The 23,706-nt window shown below is 44.7% G+C and overlaps 1 protein-coding gene and 1 long non-coding RNA gene across 2 annotated transcripts in view; both read right to left on the reverse strand.

Annotated features, from left to right (window-relative positions):
- Window positions 1–241: 241 nt before the first annotated feature.
- Window positions 242–7,407, reverse strand: Gm41320. Its single transcript, XR_875335.1, has 2 exons — window positions 5,946–7,407; window positions 242–448 (listed from the first exon to the last, which is right to left on the reverse strand). It is a non-coding gene; the product is annotated as a predicted gene, 41320 (long non-coding RNA).
- An 11,525-nt stretch (window positions 7,408–18,932) lies between these two features.
- Window positions 18,933–23,706, reverse strand: part of Eif3h (eukaryotic translation initiation factor 3, subunit H) — a 78,899-nt gene continuing 74,125 nt past the window's right edge. The window contains exons 6-8 of the mRNA NM_080635.1: window positions 22,363–22,483; window positions 20,276–20,408; window positions 18,933–19,195 (exon numbers count right to left, since the gene is read on the reverse strand). Of these exons, the coding sequence (NP_542366.1) occupies window positions 19,098–19,195; window positions 20,276–20,408; window positions 22,363–22,483 (352 nt within the window). The 3' untranslated portion in view covers window positions 18,933–19,097. The remainder of the gene's footprint in view (window positions 19,196–20,275; window positions 20,409–22,362; window positions 22,484–23,706) is intronic.

The raw sequence follows: 23,706 nt of genomic DNA on the forward strand, positions 1-23,706 counted from the left end.
TCCCACGGATATACATTTGCGAGCAGAATATGACTTACTGAGCACCCCGCCATGCCCCAGAATTTCTCTGTGTAGGTTAGCATCAGAAGACTGTAGAGTGTTACTTACTGCAAAGAAAGTTTCTTTGTGTAATCTAGTGTGTTCCAGACGTATTTTTTTCTATAAAAATCCTTTTCTTTCTTGACTATCAGCTAGCTTGTGATACATTATAAATAAGCCCCCCCCACACACACACACATCGTGACGTTTTTAAAATAACAACCATTTACTCGATGCAGGATCCTGTGCCTGGCCGTGATGGTTAGCTCTTCTGTTCTCTGCCCAGCTAGCTGTCAGGCCTGTGGCCACCTGCCAGCTGGGCAAGGATCTGGCTGGTCTAAGATGGCTTCAGTGGTGGCATCTCTGTGGCAGCTGGTCTTGGCCGGCAGCAGGTTGACACATGCAAGAACTGTGAAGACAAAGACTGAGATTGGCAAACAAAACAACTTTTGATGCATTCCAAAGACCAGAAAGTTAGCCTGCAGGCCTGCAGGTCAGCCCAGGAAGAAAACATGCAGTCTAGTCCTTGATTCCAGAAGCACAAAGGCACGTGACAAAGGGCATGTGACAACGGGCATGCTGGGAAGGATGGAGGAGAGCATATCTGAAGACTTGTAAGAGTTCCGCCAACTTCCCCAGTTACCATGACATCTGGGCTCACAAGGACAGCAGAACTGAGCAACACAACCTTTTAAGGTAGTGGCAACTCAGACTTTCTTTGCAACAGCAATGTGCCCTAACCAGTTCCACACACAGACCTCACCACCACATGGTGCAGGACACCTAACCAGACTTGACATAGCCCCAGCTCCAGCTCAGAGCTCTGAAAGTCAGAGAACGTGTTCCTTCCCAGCACATACTTTGCCCAGTCCATAATCCAGACAACAGATGGACAGATTAATTATGAGAAGAGACCACTTTCTAGGCCACCAGTGACCCCAGGGCCATTAATCTACCCAGAGGGAAGTTTCCTGAAAACCAGGTCATTTTGTTGGTTTTGTTTTGTTATGTTATGTTTTGCTTTGCATCACTTTGCTTTGTTTTGCTTTGTTTTGTAGGATACTGTAGGATGCTCTTTGAAGATCTTACTCTCCGACAGGAGAAGGGAGTCAACAGTGAAAACAATTTCCACCCTTGCAGTCAAGGAGTTTGTAATTAGAGAGGCAGAGACCCAAATAAGAAAGCACTGTTACTGGTGAAGGAAGCTTATACTCCTGAAAAGGATGACAAAATATTAAAATGAGTTTGTGAATTCTGAAAATGACCAATAATTGGAATGGACATACCAGGTTTTGTGGTCAGAACCCAACTCTGTAAGCTTAACTAACCCAGTAAATGATAAAAGGTGAATGGCAGGATTCATAGTCACCTTCTCTCTCCACGTTTCTCTCCTCTCTGTCTCTCACTGTCTTCCCTGGAACTGCCCATCCAGTGGCTTCTATTCCTACTGGACAAGCCCACATGGCCCCTACTTTTGCCTGGTAACCATGGCTGCATCTTTAGCCACTGACTTGAGGCATGGCTAGAGCACAAGTGGCCACCAGATCTTCTGCTGGTTTAGCAGCTCTGTAGAGTCTTTATGGCCAGTCCCCTGCATCTGCATTTACTCACCCACCAAACTGTGAGGTTTGAATGCTCTAGAGGGCAGTGGCGAGCCAGGTTCCTGTTTACAAAGACCAAGACACTGAAAGTAGCTCTTCATAGCATCTAACTTCGCATTTCAGGAGACAGAGTTGCATATTTTTTTTCCTCAAAAGGAATATTAGTAGCAAGGGAAGAGACCATGGACTGGGAGAAGTGGCACTCCCTCTTTAGACCTAAAAACTATGGCTCCTAAATTGTATTTAGGCCACAACATGTTCAGGGGTTCACACTCTAAAAACTAATGCCTCATCTCTATCATTGTCCCCTTTGTAAATCCTGAATTCTGACCATTAAAGGCTAAAGAGAGTAGGGAATGAGAAAATGCAGGCCAGAAACATGGCAGCAGCCAACATCTCAATACAGCATTATCAGGTCCAAACAAAGGCATCATAGGATGCTACAGCAGATGCCATCTTGCCACGCACGCACACTCCAGTGAAGTCTATTTGGCAGGCCAAGAGGCCTGGGAGCACTCACGAGGAAAAGAGTTTCAAAAGGAACTCACCTCCTGGGGTTTTGGCATTCTCATAACCTGTATATTCATACTCTATCCCTGTGTTAGTCTGGTGTATGGATCCACGTGCTCTCTTTTAGTATTATCTTATTATAAGTGCCTTTTAAGATTGAATTCTGACATAGCTAAGCCTTCGCCAGTGTTCCAACGTCCTAGGAAGTCCTTGAGCTGACCATGGGCTTGGAATTCAATGTTGCCTATTCAGTGACATTCAGAATTGCCTCTGGCATTACACTATCACTTAGAATAAAAGCCAAGTTGCTCCCATATACAGGAATTTACAATGGTTTAGGAAGTAGATCAGATCAGGCTGTGGTTTTAGGGTAATGCATTATTCATGAGATGGCTAGTTAGAGCAGAACTCCCTAATTAGAACCATGACTTGGGTGTGAAAGCCCTTGCCCTAGGAGAGTAAAGATCTCACACCTGGCTTCTAAGACTATAGCTGACCTTAGATAGGGCTGACTTTGTCTCAGTTGTTTTATTGCCCAGTTCCTGCCAATCTTTGTGTTTACATTCCTCTGTTTAGTGTAAGTCATTAAGCATCCAGTAACCTCATTTGTACCTTGTTGATGTGTCACCTAACTTCCCTATTTTCTTCTGTATAAAAAGTTTGATGCTCAATTTGACAAATTACATTCAGATTCTACACAATCTTGCGTGTTGGTCTGTCTTTCACTTCTCTGATTCCTTGCCCACCTTCGACCAGAGACCTGTTCCACGCAAACAAAGGGACCCAGAGGGTCTGTGGCACCAGCTGATAATTGTCATTCAAAGGGGGAGCCTATCAATCATGTGGCTAATCATATAAGACGGTCAGGGCCTCTTTGATCTTTGCCATTCTGCAACTTCTCTCTCTCTCTCTGCCTCTCTCTCTCTCTCTGTCTCTCTCTGTCTCTCTCTCTCAAGATTTGTTTATTTACTTATTACGTATACAATGTTCTCCCTGCTTGTATGCCTGCAGACCAGAAGAGGGCATCTGATCTCATTATGGATGGTTATGAGCTACCATGTGGTTGCTGGGACCTCAGGACCTCTGAGCCATCTCTCCAGCCTGCTTTTTCTTTTTCTTTTCTTCCTCTTTCTATTCTCTCTCCTCTTCCTTCTTTATCTATCTAGATATCTAGCTATCCATCTATCATCATTTATGTATCTATCATCTATCGGTATAACATCATCTGTGTATCTGTCACTTGTCTGTCTGCCTTTTTGTCTGTCTATCATATATATGCACTATTTAGAAGAGAATCTTCTGATTCTCCTGTGCCTACCTTCTAGTGCTGGGAGCACAGGCATGTGCCACTATGCCGACTTTTATTCAGTGTTGGGCACACAACTCAGGGCTTCCCGAATGCTAGGCAAGTGCTCTACCAACTAAGCTACTTCCCCAGCACACCCTACTCCCTGTCCTCCTTCTCTCTGCTCCTTGCTTCCTTCCGATTTCTGATTCTAATTCCAATTCCATTTTTTTATTCTTTAAATATTCTTGGCATCACTTTCCTGTTTATCGCTGTCTGCAATGCCCCAGGGCTGGGCAGGGCAGCCTCAGACACACTGGTATGTGTGGGAGACAGGGCTCTCCAAGAAGGAACAGGCTTATGTCTAGATGTTCATGTCAGACCAAGGTTGAGTATAACCTAGTAAGAACCACATTTCAGATGCGGAGAGGGACAGAAACAGAACGGGGTGTTTCATCACACAGAACTGAACTCTTAGGTAAGAGTACGACCAAAAGAGCACCACCAGTACATACATTGTTAACATACTCAGGGGTGAGGAAGAAAACAATGACTCCTATCCGTACAGGTGCCTGAAACTCAAAGGAAACAGATATTAGAGCTCAAGGGGTGGGTTCACCATCTGAGGACCTTATGGTGGGATCTTTGATTATCCTGACCCCAGGCTCTAGCTGGGAAGCTTAGGAGAAAGGAACCAGGTTTTAAAGACTCTGGCCCGGTTGTCAAAGCAGCTAATGTTTCTAAGTGTGCATAGAAAGCTGCGATTTCAGAACAAGGTCCAGGAAGATGATCTAAAGCGGTTTCTCCCCTGGCCCCTCACTCACCGCTGCCAATGCACTGTGACCCTTTTGTACAGTGCCCTAGCAAAGCCGCCTACACACTTGCGTAGCGTGAACAAGTCTTTCGGTTATTCTCTAAAACTTTAGTGTGGCATAGTGTGTCTTTGAGACACACTCCCAAAACTAGCTTGATAACCCTTTTTTTTTATATATGCCATCATTTTCTAACACAGTGGAAAGGATTGGAATTGTCCTCAAATCTGAGAGATCCTTAATATAAATGATATGAGAAAGAAAATGTTAATCAATAAGGTTAGTATATTCCACTGTCCAAGGAGCAAGTCCTTTTTTTTTTTTTTTTTTTTTTTTTTTTTTGGATATTTTCTTTATTTACATTTCAAATGGTTTCCCTTTTCCAGGTCTCCCCTTCTGAAATGCTCTATCTCCTTCCCTCTCCCCCTGCCTCTATGAGGGTGCTCCCCCACCCACTCACTCACTCCCCTCTTCCCACCCTGGCATTCCCCTATATTGGGCATAGAACACCCACAGGCCCAAGGACCTCTCCTCCCACTGATGTCCAACAAGGTCATCCTCAGCCACACATGCAGCCAACGCCATGGGTCCCTCCATGTGTATTCTTTGGTTGGTGGTCCAGTCCCTGGGAGCACGGGGGGGGGGGTGGGTCTGGCCTATTGACACTCTTGCTCCCTCCATGGAGCTGCAAACCGCCTCAGCTCCTTCAGTTCAGTCCCTTCTTCAACTCCTCCGTCGGGAACCCTGTGCTCAGTCCAATGGTTGGCTGTGACCATCCACCTCTGTATTTGTCAGGCTCTGGCAGAGCCTCTCAGGGCACAGCCATATCAGGCTCCCATCAGCAAGCACTTCCCGGCATCCACAATAGCGTCCAGGTTTGGTGACTATATATGGGGTGGATCCTCAGGTGGGGCAGTCTCTAGGTAGCCTTTCCTTCAGTCTCTGCAAGGAGCAAGTCTTGATGACTATGATTTTTATGCACAAGGTCTCCGTTGCACTTCCTTAAAATGTATGCATTGGAGGGCAAGACAAAGCTGGTTTTCTTTTGCTGGAGCTTTCTGGTTAGTTTGCTTGCTTTTACGTTACTGGGAATTGAACCTGGTGCTTTGTACCTGATAGGCAGGTGCTCTATCTCTGAGCTGTGTGCCTCTAACCATGTTTCTACTTTTGTTTACAGCGCTGAGGATTGAACAAAGGCCCTGCTGTTCTATGGTGAGCTTTGTACCCACCCCAGAAGGAACAGCACCAGGGAAAATAACTTTTGGGAGCCCCCAGAATTCCAAGGACAGTTCGTTAGATATCGTGATGGATGATAATGATTGCCAAGGTGATGGGGGATTTAGAGTCACCATGGAAACAAACCTCTGGACATGTGTTTGGATTTTCTAGATTAGGTTAATTGAGGTATAGGCAGTTCTACCATTCTATGTTTTGGAGTCTTACACTGAGCTAGAGAGCAGACACCACCACCACCCACCCACCCACCTAACCTCCCCTTACTCCTGCTGCTCTCTCCTTCCCTCTTTCTGTGCTTTTCTTTCTCTTATTCTTGCCCTCCCCCTCTCTCTATTTCCCCTCTTTGCCCCTCTCACTCCTTTCCTCTCTGTTTCCTCTCCAGCTCATCCCTCGGTCCCCATCTCTCACTCTCTCTGTCCAATATGCTGCCTGTCTCTCCTGAGTCCAGTGTGCCTTTCTGACCTCTCAGTGAAGCTCCTCCGAATGTGGCCAGCAGTTAACCTTCTGTGGTTGTTACATGACAGGACCTCTTCTGCTTCTTGGTCCTAGTGACATCTGCACATCAGGGAACACCAACGTCATTATTGATTGCCTGTCTCCCCTTGAGACTGCTAGCTCTAGGTAAGCAAAGTGGCAGCCTTCAAAACTGTGCTGTGTTGGTCCCCTGCTGTGGAGATAGCTAGTCCCAGCCTGGCTCTGAATCCATAGCGGCCTGAATAAGGCAGTGCCCCTCCCAGCCTCCAGTAAGTACAGGCCCTGTGAGCACTGACTGCTTGCCTCAGGGGCTCCCCCTTACTGGCCACAACATCCTTAGATCTGGGTTTCAGACCAAGACCCTCCCTCCCTATTCTACCCGTCCTTCACAGGGGTGAAATCATGTGACCATCTGCAGGATTTGCCCACTCCACCCAGATCCCTTCTTTTTCCTGAGGGCCAGCCTGGTTGACATAGTGAGTTCCAGGACAGTTAGAGCTATGTAGAAAAACCTTGTCTCAAAACAAACAAATAAAAACCTACTGTTTGCAAATATAAATACTTTTCCTATCATCCTGCCCCCACAGAAGGAAGCACATTGGTCAGCACACACAGCACACACAGCCGCTGATCTCGGGGAGGCTTCCGCTAGCTAGGTTTTCCAGAATGCATATCACATGTTTTGCTGGATATTAACATTTACCTTTCCATACCAGTTTGGAAAAACACTGATCACGTGGCTTCTGGAGCTGTGGAGAGTCGTCTCCTGGACCCACTGCCATCTCTGACGGCCGCTGGCCTTCAGTCCTTCCAAAGTTGTACCCTTTGGCTAGTTTTGGCCTTCATCTTATCACTGTGATTCTGATTACAGTTTTCTTCTCTAAGCTGGGACTACCCTGTTTTTATTATATCCCCTTTCAATAAACACTAAAATGATCTAGTTTTCCAACATTTTTTTTTAAACTCACTAATTTACCACAGATAAATAAAAAACATGGGCAGGGCGGGGGGAGGGGGGACGCCGATTCTGGGTAGATGGAAGCAAATCGCAAGACAAAAAGGGGGGTTGACTTTGTGAAACACGAAAGGGTAATAAGTAAGCCGATTCATACACTATTCACACCGCTGCTACTCCTAGCTCCCTGCTATTTTTTGGAGGAAGCAATACACCTTTCATTCCAAGGTGACAACCCTGCAAAAGGCTGGGAAGGAAGATGGAGAGCTTGTTCCAACTCTGGAACCTGGGACAAGCAGGGAACCAGAGCCCGCAAGGCACAAATCCGTTTTTGGTTCCAGGACAATTCTCTACAGAGAGCACAGTACCATGAGCCACTAAGCCACAGCACTGTCCACACATTGCAGCCTCCAGCTCTGACCTCTTGAGGCTGCCAAAATTCTTAAGCGTTTTTTTGGTCCGGAAGCAGCATCTGGTTTCCCAATTGGAGCCCCTCCTTTGTCAAAGCAGCACTACCACCCCCCCCCCCCCGCACCCCCCTTCCCGCAGCGGGGGCCTCCAGTCTTCTGAATCCTTCTTAAGCTTAATTGGAGTCGTGGGTCTGAGAAGTCTCAGCTGCCCTCGAGACGAAGACGTCCTGGGAGAGAGGCTTTGGTCCAGTTCCTAGGGCCCACCGGCTGTGCTGGCCTGAATCCTGCCTTCAGCTTCCAGCAGGCTGTGAGCCGAGCCAAACCCATAACCCTTGCAGTACCTCAGTTTCCCCACCCATAAAAACGCAGCTCTGGGACCAGGGACTCTTAATGAGCACTGGCCTTTCCTGGATTAATTAACCAGGTGCCGGAAACAGCTGCCGCTGGCAGAAACAGCGCGGAGGATTCATCTACCGAAAGCTGCAGCCTCACTCTACAGCGCTGAGCCCTTGGCTGTCAGGAAGACCAAGTCAAGTTCTTTACTGCTCCAGACTGCTTTTGCCATCCTACTCGGGGTAGAAAAAAAGGGAGGGAACCGTGTTTGCGGAGCCACAGAACCACTTTCCATTTAAATCATACACCCCTCCAAAAGTAAATCGCCCCAGAATACCGGCTCTCTACAGACAAGAGGAAAATGGTCTTATTTATTACCATATTCCCAAGGACCATCGCGGTAGTAATTCCTGCTATAAAAAGTAATAAACCCTGATAAATAAAACTGTATATTTACATAGGCTCTGTAAATGTATCTTTCTCTACGCTCTTTCATGAGTTTGTGCTAAACCACCTGGTCAGCAGTTAATTATGCTTCAAAGACGTTCTTTTGATATGGTCAGTGCCAGAATTGGAAGCAAAGTGAGGGGGCTCTCCAAACATTCCGTTAACTTATGTTCATGCTCACTGCTTTTCTTTGCCTTCAGGTAGGGCGAGGCAACTACAGCAGGCCCACATCAGACCAGCTCCTGTATCAGCTCCCAAGTCCACCTATCAAGAGCACAGCCACCCTGGTCATTTCTATACCGTCTCCAGCGGCCTTCTGACTGCCTCGGGGTGAGCAATCGCTGTACTGAACACATGGCCCACGAAGTCTGAAATACCAAAAGGCTGTTACGGAGAAAAGTTGTCCGATCCCCTTCTCTGTGTCTCCTTTCCCATGACTCTCTCCCACCATCCCTGGGAGCTACTGCTAGCAACAGGGCTCTGTGGTTACTCGGCCAGTGCCTACCCTTTAATGAGTAATTTAATTTGATTCTATAAGTCCTGGGTTACTGCACAAGTAAGTAATTGTTAGTATATAACGAGATAAGAGGATTGGTCCCCACTAAGGGAAAGTGTTATCTTTTTGTAGATCATATACAACAGTTTCATGAAAGGAAAACAATTGGCATAGTTTCTGAGTTGGAGAAGGGCAGCAAAGGAGGAAGCAGGAGGGGCTACGACCGGCAGCAAACAGTTAAACTGTGAAAGCACTCAGGCCCAGGGCCAGCTGTGTCTAGGACAGTGGCTCTCATCCTTCCTAAAGCGGCAACCCTTTAATGCATGTTGTGGTGACCCCCCAACCATAAAATTATTTTCGTTCCCATTTCATTAACTGTAATTTTGCTATTGTTATGAATCATGGTGTAAATATTTTTGAAGATAAGAGGTTTGTCTAAGGGATCAAAAGGCACAGGCTGAGAACCCCTGGTATAGGACTACCTCCCTTTCCTATGCTGACACTGCTAACCTGTCATATACTTCACTTTATGGGGGAAAAAAATTGGGAATTTCAAAGTAAAGATCACTGGCTGATACCGTTCAAACAAACCTCTTACCCCCTCACTCCCCCCCCAAAAAAAACTGTGTTTAGCAGGAAAATTCCCATTCATCCCCACAAAGGTAGCACCAGGTATAAGAAATTACAGCTGACTCTTCTTAGACCTGCTGAAGGGCTCTCTCCTCCTCCCCACCAGGTAACCCACAGTACTGAGGTGCCACCATCAAGCTCCAGGGCCACAGCTAGCCATCCATCCCCTGCTACTCTGAAGACTCACCCTGAAGAGCAAGTGCTCTCGGGCGAGGTGGGGCAGGGAGGCGGGGCAGGGAGGATGCCTTCAAGGGGGAGGGTCATGACCAATTTAAGATGCACCAGTGCCTCCCTCCACAGGCAAATGAAACCCCAATTCCACTGAAATACCCTGTGTAGACCAAGCAGTTGCTGCGGGCTAATTCCATTTACAGGAATAAGGAAGCTGTAGCCTAGGGTGGTAATGGGGCGTTTCTTTACATGTTGCCTGCCCCACACCTCAAATCTGTGATGCAAATAATCTGCATCTTCCACCAAAACTTCCCCTCTCCCTCTAAGGATGTGTCCTTTGATCTGTGTGCCCAACCAATTCGGGTCGCTTTTCCCAACAGTGGTAGGGAAAACTGAGGCTGCCTTCTAGCCTGAGTCGGTTGAGCAAGCTGGCATAGAATTAGCACCCGTCCCTCTCCTTTTCTAAGGGAAGCACAATTTTTTGGTATATGTAAAGTTTATAAAATATAAGCTGTCAGAAGCCTTCTCCGCTGCCCTCCTAAAGCATTCACTTGGTGAGGAGGTTCAAAATCTATCACAGCCAATGACAGACATGTGCATGCAAAAAATAGCGAGTCTCAAGTTGAAGATTTTACTGCCATATTTTGAAACAACTGGCTAAGCAGCTGCTACTGTTATCTTCCAATTACTTCTCATTTTTCCAGAGTCTTAAATGCAAGCTGTAAGGAATTAAATCTAAAACTCCTATATACTCTTTAACAACAACAACAACAAAAAGATCATTAACAGAGAGCACTACAAAAACCAAAGTTGGATAAGTAAAAGGGATGTGGGGGGAGGGGAGAGGTGGAGGGGACTGTCCGTTCCCTGTGCCTGGGTGCTTTGTTTCATGGACATAAGCTATGCAGGTTTGCAGCCTCACTGTGCCCCAGTGTCCCATGCTGAATAAGATAGTAGTAGGGATTTTGCAGCTAACTAAAAACCACATGTCCCTTCCGCTTTATAAAGGTCATCAAGAAATTCCTTCACCGAATGTTGGTTTTGCTTACTCTTGGCATCACACTCTATTGATACCACTTAGCTACACAAGAATTCCCTCAGAAGACTCAATAGGCAATATTTTGGAGGCATTTCAGAGGCAAACAAACAAAACAACAACAACAAAATCAAACCATAATAGTCTGTACACCAGGCTGGCCTCGAGCTCTCAGAAATCTGCCTGCCTCTGTCTCCAAGCACTGGGATTAAATGTGTGCGCTATCATGCCAGGCTTCCTCTACATTTTTTAATCTTTGGTCTCACCTTTTACCTGACTTCTTGATCCTAATGTTGGGGAGGTAAGGATGAGGGTCGGAAATAGAGTACCCTACTTCTCTCCCACCTTGGGCTCCAGGTCTACATCTATCCCAGAGCATGATAGTCTCAGGATTTTCAGTGTACAGTTATAAAATGTCACGCGTGCTGACCTCTTTTGACTTGGGCGCTACACTCCAAACACAGATATGTCCCTGCTCTCTGCCTTACAACTGGAAGTCTGTCTGGACGAGAGATTCTCCCAGCCCCCTTCTCCTTTGTTTACCCCTCTCATTTCCATCTCTCTTTCTCTAAGGCCTGAAATAATCATGCACGGTTCTCCACTTCTTGGGGTTACAGTGAGTTACTGTGTAAAGTCTTCCCAATATCATCTGGTACCTTAAAAATGGGGCCAGGTTGGACTTATAAACCGTATAGGCTTATTTCAGACTTGATAAAGAACACAAAACGAAAAACCTTCCCAGAAGGCGACATAGCCAGATTCCAGGCCAAACTGTGTCCAGCCCCCAAGGAGCTTAGCTAGGCTCCCCACCTCCTGCAGGGATCCTCCTGACTCAATGAGTCTGGAGAACTCACTGCCCTAAAAGGCTTGCAGGTGATGCTCATGGGGCAGTACTTTGAGAAACACATCTTTGACTCAACAAACCAGTGTCCCTGCCACCCCGAGCGCTGAGCAGAGGCTGATGCTTGTGTTTCCTGGATGGGCACCCAAAGTCCTCAAAGCGTGGCCCACATCTGACACCACTCTTGAAAGGGGCAGCTTGTAGTCATACTTTCTGCTCATGCTGGGGCTCTACTTTCAAAAGTCAAGCCAGATTCGTGTCAAGAACAAAGGTGCTGAACTGACAGGTGATGTCTTTCTGGTGGTTGGCCAGTTGGGCTCTCTTCCTCGGAGCAAGCTGTAGCAACATGGAAGATCAAGAAGGAAGAAGATCATCTTCTGTCCAAGGGTGCTTCAGTGACTTACTGCTAACAGTGATTATCAGGGCTCAGGCAGTCGCTGCCCTGTCAGCTGCCTCTGAGCACTCCCCAGCAGAGCCCCCTTCCGCCCCCCCCCCCAAATTGTCCCAGTCCATCAGGACAAGACAGGAAATTGTCATCTGAGATTTACCACATCAGGCCTTCATTAGCATGCAAAATCAACACCTTCCCTTTCTCCCTCTTCTACCCCAGATGAGTTCTGAATTTCTGTACATTTGTGAATTCACAGAGGCATGAACAGAATGACAGGAACATCAGAAATGCAAATGTCTTTGTTGCTAACAAATCACACGTTTCTCCCCTCTGGGTTAGGAAAGGCTCTCTGCAAAATCACCTTAAGCCCAGGAGCTAGGGCAAAGGGGTGTCCAGCTATGCAGGGCTCTGTGAGAAGCAGCTGCTCTTAAACACACACAAATGCCCTCAAAGTGTTTTCTTCCCATCGTCGATGCTGATTTGTACTTCACTAAAACTGACATCTGCATCTCGGAAGAAATGCTTCACTGTCAAGAGAACGTAGCTGAATTTTGTTTGCTTGAAATGTTTTCAGCTCAGACCAAATTTAGAATCCCCTGCCACCTGTTTATACCACCAATCTCCAGCAAAGCAGCCAGGACCACCTCTTCCCAGCTGGAAGAGTCAAGGTGATGGGGAGACCGAGCTCTAAACCCCATCTAAAGCCTCCTTCCCCTTTAAGTACACAGTACTTGTGTTCCAAGGGCAGGCAAGATGCCTTGGAGGGCAACTTGCACATAGAAAAGCTCAGTCATACAAGGAACAACATTTGGGCTTAGAGATATGTTGAGCCACAGGCTCGTCTGAAAGATTGCAGGATTTAGGATGTTTCAGGACCCACAACAGAGCTCTAGGGACCCGGCTTTGCCTCTGAATGGGTGTTAGTGATGGCAAAGACTGGACCAGGCCTCCGAATATCTTCTTCTACTAACACATTCACTCTCAAGATTCTTATCTTCCCAAATCTGTTGGATCCTACCTGACGGCAAATAAGCCTTGGAGGGTGTTGTTTTGATGTTGAAAGTAAGAAACCAACTCAGTTACTGAAGGGGCAAAAGTTACTAAGATGATTGAAAAGCATTCTTGTGAAATCTGAGGGCACAAGTGGAAGCACACTTCAAAAGGGAACCAGAAAGGCAAGGTTAGGATGAACCCGAAAGCACCTGTCATGCCCAGTTCTCAGTCTGGGTGCAGCACTCTGGGGTGGGCTCATCACAATCTGCTTAAGTGGTCCCATCGCCTGTGAGTAGTTTGGCTGGTATCTCCGTACCTCAGGATTCTCTGTACCAAGGACATTTGCTTCCCACTGTATCTGAGCAGGATAAGACATATGAACAACTACTTTGCAAGTTGTAAAGTAATATATTAACGAAGAGAATAATAGAACCTAAAACGATCTCACATATAATGTAACCTGTCTCCATAGTTTCTTCTCCATCCTTGGCTCTTCTGTCTCCAGAAAGCTCCCCTCAGGATGTATGAAGTGTCACAGACTACAAGCCAAAGCAACCTTGCCATCAGAAGAGATATTTTATGTGGGCAGCGCATGCGTGTCATATTTCTTTGGCCCATTGCCTCAGGAGAGTGCACGTCTGTTATAGTGCATCGGGCTAGAAGCGGAAGTCATCAGCTCCAATTCTTCTCTGTATCTCATTAGAGGCCCAGTTCCCCCTTAATGCACATGAAGACCTTTCATTAGCGGTAATGGGAGCCGCACGCCTCACAGAGAAAGATAGCCCCTCACCATTGTGATCTCGGTGAGGTTATTGGGACACTTGCCTGCCTGATGGGAGAATTATGACATTCTACGATGCATGGTTAGATCAAGGAACAAATTAAAATCTTTGTGACTGGTTTTTAAAGGTGTGCATGTGCATTCGCATGCGCACACGCCCTCACGATTTTAAAATCTCAACACGGGGAAGGGCAAGAATCAAAATGGAAGAATTGCAGGCAGCTTGAAATTAGAATTAGTTGGGCCTGTGAAAGTCGAGTAATAAGTTAAAGGCGAGGAAAGGCAGGGTGTTTGATAAAACAAGAATCCTTTTCAATTCACACAAAGAAGGATGCTAGGTAAGGGTCATTTACTGCCACTGACGGTGAACAGGCTGAGAGTTAAACAAATCCTTGCCTGTGTCCACAAGGGAAGGCAGAAATGGCTGTGCAGTGAAGTGTCTTGAACCAACTACTACGGAAAGAAATGGGGACTCCCAAGTTTGTGTTTTGAGACCCACATGTGGGAAGCAGTATTTTTCTCCTGCAATCAGCTTTAAATTAGGTCATTTGGAAATGGATCATCCTGCATTATTGAAATGGCTGTCATTCTTGTGTTCAATGTAAAATCGGTCATCTGTGAACTGAGAGAGGTACCTATCATTGCTTCACGAGTCCTCCTTGGAGAATTAGAATTCTTATGTGGCTGGGACGTGCACATAAGGAAATTCATGTATCTGAAAACTAGGAAAGAACTTTTCAAGTGAGAGACATTCAGAGACATTGTCCTTTGTCCCTTAACTGTACGCATGATGGTGGCAGGCAGTGATGGCTGATTTAACAAGACTGAGAATATATTCACTCTTTGACAGACTACTGGCTATTAATTAATTAGAAAAGAGAGTGGCTAAATTCTAAGAATATGTAGTTGACTTCAACATCTAGTTCCATGCAATGAACTCTGTAACAAACCAATCCCATACTAACTGGTCAAGTAACAACTGAACCAAAGGATATTTAACAACGCATATGAGAACCATCATTGACTAAAGTACTCAGAAATGAATTTCTGGGATAGGGCAGACACCTTGGAGTGGCCAAACTCCCTGTGGTGGTTTCAGTAAGAGTGGCCACACAGGTTCATATATTGGAATGTTTGGTTCCCAGTGATGAACTTTTTTTCTAGAAGAATCAGGCAGTATGGCTTGTTGGAGGAAGAATGACACCAGGGGATAGTCTTTGAGGTTTCAAAAGCCCACACCAGACTGTCTTTCTGCCTACCTACTATCTCTCTCTCTCTCTCTCTCTCTCTCTCTCTCTCTCTCTCTCTCTCTCTTGTTCTCTCTCTCTCTCTCCATCTTGAAGGCAAGTGTGGGTTCCCAAGTCAAATGAGGGACAGTAAGTACAGTGGCTGCCCAATGCCCCCTGACAGCTCTCAGAGAGCACAGCAGGTGTGGGGCCTCTCCCTACCCAAATCAGGCTTGGGACTACTCAACTCCATAGAGACAAAGGCCACACCATGATAAAGCTGGGTAGGCTTCTGTTTCATCACCACAGAACTGGCTTCTCAGAAATCACGTGACTGGAAGTCTGCTTGGAAGCCCCCTCCCTCTGATGCAGTACCTCCTCCCTTGTCCTTTTTCCTCCCCTCCACCCACTTTCCCCCTGACTTGAGCTAATATAATCTAGCCCCTCCATTTCACCTCCACCAGTCTCCCAGGTCATTAACACCCACTGTACCCGCTGCTGCCTGAGACCCTGCTGGGGGAGGGGGACCCACAGGTACAATGTAAGCTCTCAGCTACTGCTCCAGCACCATGCTTGTCTGCTGCCTCACCCCCTACTATGATCATCGCAGACTAATCTGAAACTGTAAGCAAGCTCCAAAACTAAATGCTTTCTTTTGTATGTTGGTTATCGTGTCTCTTAACAATTAAGACAGTTTCCAAACTGGGCATGGAGGGAGGGTCCTGAACATCTTCCTGCCTTCATGAAATTACTATTAAAGCTTCTGTGTAATCAGCTTGGGTTCTACCTGTAGCTATGGAGCCAAGGTGATGAAGATGCTTTGCAGGGAGTGTCTATTTGTGTAAAAAGTTGCCACCGACAAAGCCATAATAGTTTACTCCAACAAATGAGTCCCCAGGCTCGCCCTCCTCCTCCTCAGTTTCTCCAGTTGTTTGCATCCATCTCATCAGAGCCAACAGAAAAGTTCACACACCTGATGCATGAGTCCCTGTCCAGTAAGTGGACTCTAATGGCTGTCTACACTGCAGCCCTTCATTACTTTTTCTATAGTTGAAGACATGGGTCTCAGATATGCATCTGCCCTAGTCCATGTCTAAGCACATTAACCCTTTTGTACAGCTGAGAGAGGAGATGGCCTGACGCACTCTTCCAGGTACCAAGGCTACCCTCCTTCCGCCTTCCTCTCTCAGAATGTTAAGAACCTGGACCAGGCTCAGGGACAGAATCTGCGTTCTCTTTTTCTTTCTAATACAGTAAGTACTTAACACATAATAGATACTTGATAAATATTTGTAACAGGAAAAGCAAATAAGAAAAAGATCAAAAGAAGTTAGGCCTTTCCCCTGGGAAAGACGTTCAGTGAGAAAAAAAAAAAAAAAAGGAGAACAATATGGGTGATACGTGGGTTGAGAACTGTTTACTATCAAAAAAGGGCTCACAACTACACTACAGAATTTGTAACATCTGATTATCAGTATACAGAGTTCAATGGCAGCACATGAAGCTGACATAAGTTCTCTAAGACCACAAACTCATGAGGACCATGTAGTAACATTTTAGAATATAGGAAAACAGAGTATTTCAATACTGTGCATGAGAAATCATACTAAAATCTATTATTGCATTCAATTTCTAACCTTCAAACATGGTACCTTTTAGACATTTACATTAATGCTAAAATAAGGGATTTTTATAATATTCTTACTTCTGAATGCTAACCCAATGCCAGTTCCAAAAGATTTGAAATTAGCAATGTTCACCACCCATGTTCACAATAGCTAGTTTACCGATTCAATCTGAGTGGGCACCACTGGATGGCTGGATAGACACACTATGAAAAGCACACACAAGGAAAATACTATGTGGCCCTAAACAGGGAGAAACGCTGTCATTTTTAACAGAAATAGAATGGCAGAGCTTAAGTTGCACTAAACCACATAAGCCATATACGGACCAAATGGTGTGCGCTCTCAATATTTAAATATGAATTGTGCAAGCAAAGTTTGAGGATGGGGCTGGCAAGAATAGGAAATGGAGGGAGGTGATCATCAAATGTTGGGACAGGATTGTTTTGAGATGTTATAAAAGTTGGTAAATTTTGCTAGACACTATAACATGTTACACTGTGCAGTAGATGGATCCCAACTGTTCTCAGGTCATCAGATATTTGAAGTGATAGATGACATAGCTTACTGAGGTCACTGTGCTGCATCTAAAACTCATGACACTTTATGATGTTCAAATATATGTAATCTGTGCATGTATAAATCTTATGCATGGAAGGCCATGACTATGAATGCATGCACATGCCAGTTAGGGTTTCCTGAATCTTTTAGTCTCTGCCTTACTCTTTTGAGACCATGTCTCGCATGCAAAAGAAGTAAGGCTGTCAATGAACCTGGTTATGCTCCTGCCTCTACAGCCCCACAACACTAGCATTACAGACCATACATGCACTTTACCCACTCTTGTGCATGGAGCACCTCTCCAGATCCTATGTATTTTTTTTTAAAGATTTTATTTATTTATTTTACATATATGAGTACACTGTAGCTGTCTTCAGATACACTAAAAGAGGGCATAGGAACCCATTAGAGATGGTTGTGAGCCACCATGAGGTTGCTGGGGTTTGAACTTAGGACCTCTGGAACAACAGTTGCTCTTAACCGCTGAGCCATCTCTCCAGCCCTGAACCTATGTATTTTTATGAAAAAGGTATTTGAAGTTGCTCAAATATGTAGTTCTCTCTGGTATTCAAGCATTACCAATGATTATGGGGTTAATGTAAATATACTTTAATTCCTTAGTGCTTAACATTCAATTTTCCATCAGATCACAATAGATTTTCCTGCCTTTCTGTAGGTAATGAATGACTGTTAGACCATTTACTAAGTTCCTGAGGTTTTTTGTTTCAAGAAACCACAAATAAGATTAGTATTAACGAATGATGTTCATTGGTTTCCAGAAACATTTCACTACAGTGCTGAAACTGAGTCTCAGGCTGAGCCTATTCCCCAACATGACATGCAGTGACAACCTAATTTTCATTTCCTTGTTTCCCTAAAGTTCTTCCCACAATTCCTCAGTAAGTACTGAACTCATCTGTTAAGCACGCATTCATGCTTCACTGACTTAGTGAAACCTAACCGAGGGCATAAGAACCACACCTCTAGGAGACACAGGGTCTCCCAAGTTCATCTCACATGAGAAAAACAGTAAGGGGATATTTGAGCTGCTTGTCCTCCATTTTCCTCTGATACTTCAGGACTGGCAATAAAATTCCAAGTCCAGGCAAATAGAATGCAGGGAAACAAACTAAGAGCAAACTAAGAGCACTCTGTGATGTTTTTACTCTAATGTCCCAAATAAGGGGCCCAGGGCTTCCCGCTTGCTTGGCAAGTTCTCTCTCTACCTGTAAGCTGTATCCCCAGAGAAACCTTTCCCAAAGGCAATCTGGATACACAGCTAAAACGTCTTTAAATGTTATAAGCCTCTTGGCTAGCAGCCCCATTCCTTAGGAATTTATCCTAGGTAAGTAATGACACACATAATTAGATACTTGGTCTCTAGAATGTTCAAGGTCCTAAGCTTTTAAAGGTAAAACTCAACAAACAACCTCACACCCTGGATTGTCTAGAGTATTATAATCGTCTCATAGATGACAAATCTCTTCCCTAGCTAATTGTGGTGCTAAACAAAAGTGAAATCTTCAATAATCTTTCAGATATGTAGCTCTTACATTAACAAGCCTTCTGCCTGAGTACTAAGATAATTTATAAGTGGATGCCACCATGCTTGGTATATAAAATTATTCAAATCTATTTTGTATCCTAAATGTATTCTCCTCAGTTTTCTTCCTGCATGTACAACAGTTAGTGGTAACCCAATATTTTGTAATACAGGAAGATAAATATCAAGTCCTAAACAAATATACAAAATAATCTAATAAAATGACCTTTAAAATTCGTACGCTCAGTAGTCTATGAATATGGACACGGGTGTCTATCACTTGAAGAAAGGGAAGAGTCCAATAAAGGCAAATTCTTCCAAGCCTGGGAATGAAGGACACCTCTGCAAGGACAGAACGCACTCACAGGCCTCCAGAGCAGATGAAAACGGCCCAGCAGCCCAGACAGGGTGGGAAGGGAGAGGCAGCAGAGACTGCCACAGGCGCACGCACTGAGAGCGAGCTGAGTCTGGTCAAGACTTCTTTCATCTTTTTGGAAATGAAGAATTGAAACACCATAAATACACACAAAGGCAACTGAACAACCAATTAAAGTTTTATTATTGGCTAGAAACCACTACAGCAGTCGCGGCACTGCGCCTCCCCACCATTGCTTTGCAGCACAGAAATGAGTTTTTCCAAGTGCACTCTGTGGCCTCTCAACAGTCTGTCTACTCAACGCCTTCTCAGGAGGCTCCTTTTCTTAATTATTGTATTCTTGAAGAGCCTGGGCCATGAAGAGTTTGCCTAAGTTTTGGGCAGTGAACTCCTTGATGTTCTGGCAGTAAGTGTTAATCTGGCCTGCATATTTGAGAAAGAGAAAGCATAATTAATGTTCAGCAAACTGAAAAATGACCTAGAATGAATGTCAAAACCAAAATCACTTGTATTTTGTTTTAAACCAAGAATACACTAAAGAAAAAGCAACCCAGGGGGGTATTGTTTTCCACAAGAGATAAAGACTATGTCTTTTGCTAAGAATCTATCTTCCAGTCTACAGGAGCTAAGAATGAAGAAACCAGCACCCACTTAGTCATCGTCAGCCACACACCCTGCCTCTTAGCTCTCTGCCACCAGCTGGCTGACTAGTGAGATCAGAGCCACAGCATGCTAAGACAGCGGAGGGGACAGCACAGGGTGCAGTACAGGTTACAGGTCCTCGAGGAAGACCATGAATTAAGAGGAAGCATGAGGAGCCCTCCCCACACAGACACCTTCACCACCGTGTCCACAGTATCTCCATCAAGTCTCAATGTATTTCAGCGGTGTTAGGAACCTGAGTTTCACCCTCTCAATGAGTTAAGTGGAGGACAAGCTTTAATATCTCACTCTAATTCAGTTCCCACAGATGGTAGCAGACTAAAAATCTCCTTCAACCTAATTTCTACAAAAATACTGCCAACTAAAATATATATACAACATATAAATACAAAACAGTGGTGGTACACATGCTCGACTGCCTCTTTGGAGGCCAGTGAGGCTACACAGTGGGACCCTACTTCAAAACAAGCAAAACCATGCATGAATCCACTAAAAGGGGAAGCCAAGACCCAGCATCCACAAAGGAAGTTCTTTTCTGTACTGCCATAGTCAAAAAAGAGCAGTGTTTCCCTCACATTAGAATAGATGAAAGGGGCTTCAATTCTAGGTTTCCACGAAAGACGTCTCACATAAAACCTAGTTTATAAAGCATAATGTCAGCCCAGACATGTTTAGATAAGCACATACCAAATGAAGCCCTAAAGAATCCAAGACACAAAGGGCTAGAGGTATGAGACACAGATTAAACTCTTACCACTTATGACGCTGTTTAGGAAATTCTCACTATCTACTGCTCCCTGAAGAAGACAAGAAGCCACATGTGTCCATGGCCAGTCATACCTGCAATGAGCAGTGAATCCATCCTGGCAGGGGCCTGGTGGGGCTTGAAGAGTTTAGAGAGGTCCTCCTCAGGGAGTGGGGGCTCGCCTCGACTCTGTCGCTGCATATTCTCCTGTTGGCGACGCTGCTGATACTACAACCAAAGAGAAAATCATGTGATTATTTTTCTCAATTGAGAAACAAGCATGTGTGGGAGCTTGCTCCCCCTACCCCCACAGAGCAAATCCCGAAGCTCTGAATTCCAGACAGAGCTTCCATAAATGACAATGTTTAGTAACTGGTCACTGTGAAGCTCAATATGGCAGCCAATAAAGAGATCTTATTTTTCATCAATTCCGGTGTCACTGTACTAAGAGTCTACATCTACCTTCAAAAGACAGGCTTGACAACAAAGGGCCTTGGAGGGACACGATTTGCCAGTGACATGTTAACACTTTGGACAAAGGGGAAGGTTATTTATCCCAACATTAACAACTAAGTAAAAAATTATTCTACTGACCCAAAATACTGTCAACAATGAGAACACCATTATGGTACATCCGCTGATGTTGCTACCTCTGCTTTCTTGTTCCATTATTGTTCTTAGTCTCACCTATTCCTTAACACATACTAGCTCACACAACACTTCCAAAATATACACATTTCTTGATGCCTCTGTCAAGGGAGCAGTGACACACTCAGACACTGATTAACAATGAAACCATACGCTGATTACAATGAAATGGCTTGTCACAGCAGCAGATTATAAGGCTGGGTTAATGAGAAACCATCAGGGACTAATACATGTTTAAAGTCCTTGGATCCCTATGAAAATCAGTTCTAAAGAAGCAAAACTTGCTGTCATCTTATAGGACAAAGGACACTGACACAAACTTAAAAGGGATTCCGAGCAGTGTCATTAAACACAAACATCAATGTAAGATCTTAATGCATTGAAGTTCTTGAAAAGTATGCATAAGACTCTTAGTAAATCTGATACCCACGTGAGCCCTTTCTCTACGGAAATCAAGCACGAGAATGAAATCAAACCAGGGTCCCATCCTCTGCTCCAGTTTGTCTGAGACTATCTGCCACGCGTTTAGTCAACAAAAGAAAACAAAAACACTGTACAGATATATATATATATATATATATATATATATATATATATATATATATATATATCCTGTTGCTGCATAGTCTCCTGTTGAGCGAGCCCCCACTCCCTGAGGAGGAACTCTCCAAACTGTTCAAGCCCCACCAGGCCTCTGCCAGGATATATATATTCTTATCTTCTTTCAAAAGTGGCAAGAACATGTATTTTAAATTAACTATATATGTAAACTGATGCAAAAATTTTTAAATACAATACTCTCAGAACTCCCTTAGCTGTGCTTACATACAGAGTGTTTAACAGCATCTCCTTTATAGTACCTTTTAACATAGTGGTCATATGTAAGCACGATTTTCATAGATAAACATTCTGAAGTCAACTTATCTATGAATCAAAGGCTAAGGACACTTGAGTAATGAAAATAGTATTACAAGACACTATGAAAGCCTCGTCGTCATCAGGTAACACGAATAAAGAAAAGGTTAAAGGCAAAAAAGAAAAGTACGACTCTGCGTGTGCATATGAGAATCTCTAGGTAATCTTAGGATTTTTATCTGTACTATACTATCTATTTCACAGCAGTTGGTCTATTCTTTCCTATCAAAACTGCTTGCTCTTAATCACAATTGCTCATTTTTAAATGAACTGAAGATCGCTAAGTATGCTGCAATGAGCCACTACCAAACCAATTACAGTTAGTGAAGAAATGAGCTGTGGCACTGTGGATCTCTTCTGCCTCTGATTTTCTCAATAATGTATCACCTATTTGCATAACCTTGGCATTGCACTCTGGGCTTAACAGGTCAGCTCTCTGTAAGCCAGGTATTTTTAAGTAGAAGGTGTAAATAACTCATATGACATGAAGAATATCCTCTTAAAACATGACAGTCACTAGGTTAGCTAGCAGTCAACAGTTGGTTTCCCAACAATTCTGAAGGAGACTCCAGAAATGCTGCACCTAAACTCGGGAGACTGCCGAGTTCCCCATACCAACCTGATGTTTCTGCTGCTGCTGCTTACTGGTGTTGCGCATGTACGTGTTGTATTTGATTATGTCCTGGCTCATTTCGTCCACCCGGTCCATCAGCAGCTGGAGGCTCTTCCCCAGATGATTGCTGAAAGGCAAGCACATCCCCATGTCATTCTGCTTGCTGCCCGGCAGGCGCTCGCACGGTTCCAGATGGCAGCTGAACTCGCCTTTTGTTAGCGTGAGGAGCCCACACACATGTAAGGGTGGCCAGCAGGGAGACCTTGCTAGTCAGCCTCCTAGTCAGCCTCAAGCATAACCCAGGAGTGCCTGCACGAGCTCCACCTCTTCTCAAAGCACAGGGGTGAAGGCCAAGCACTGTTTAGCATATCTAGTGAGAATTTATAATGAGACCAGGAAGAACACATAAACAATTAAAGCTCCCCCAACTGCACTTCTTACCCAGCAGGCTCTAAACACAACGAGAGCCTTTGCTCTGCAGAGCAGATGATCTCTTTGCCTCTCCCCATTCCTAGATTTCCAGTACGTGGGCTCTTGTACGCCTATCAGTTCAGGTACTAACATCTTACAAAGGGGTGATAAAAAACTGACAGAAAAACCGCATCTACACCACTGCTGCCTGCAATCATCTGCAGCTTCAAGGAAGCCTGGACAACTGATAGACACACACACTCCAACAGCCGCTGGTTGACAACCAGTACTCCCAATCACTAACTTCAGAAAGACAGATATTTGCTAAAGTTTATTACTTGCCAGTCTCAGCTATAGGCAACAGAGAGACAGCACTAAGTGAGACACACACATCTCTATCTTTGCTGGACCTATAAATGTGGAGTGCTGAGGACAAGCTTTAGATAGCATGTCAGAATCTCTCTGAGGAGATGACAGGCTGAAAACAGAGCATTAGGAGTTAGCAATGCCAACAAACGTTCTAGAGAAAAGATAAGTACAAGTGATGAAGGCCCGAGACAGACAAGAAATAGGCATTTTCAACTCCATTTGATGTAAAAATAAAAACCACCCAAGGAGCCCTGTGGCATCGAAGCTCCCGTCCAACCCCACCATGTGGTCTATGTGAATGCATCTTCTCAGCAACAATGTCAAAGTGTCCTGGCCAATGAAAGACTAACCTGCTCCTCTAAAAGGCACCACCAGGAAGTTATGTCTGTTGTAACAACACTGAATGTGAGCCAGGTGTAGTGGTACACACATTTAACCTCAGAGCTTGGGAGGCAGAGACACACATCTCTTGAGTTTGAGGCCAGCCTGGTCTATAGAGTGAGTTCTAGGACAGTCATGACCACATAGAGAAAGGATCTCGAAAAACCAAATACAAAACAAAGCTGCCGA

Source organism: Mus musculus, chromosome 15 (genome assembly GCF_000001635.26).
Source record: "Mus musculus strain C57BL/6J chromosome 15, GRCm38.p6 C57BL/6J".
Classification (NCBI taxonomy): domain Eukaryota; kingdom Metazoa; phylum Chordata; class Mammalia; order Rodentia; family Muridae; genus Mus; species Mus musculus.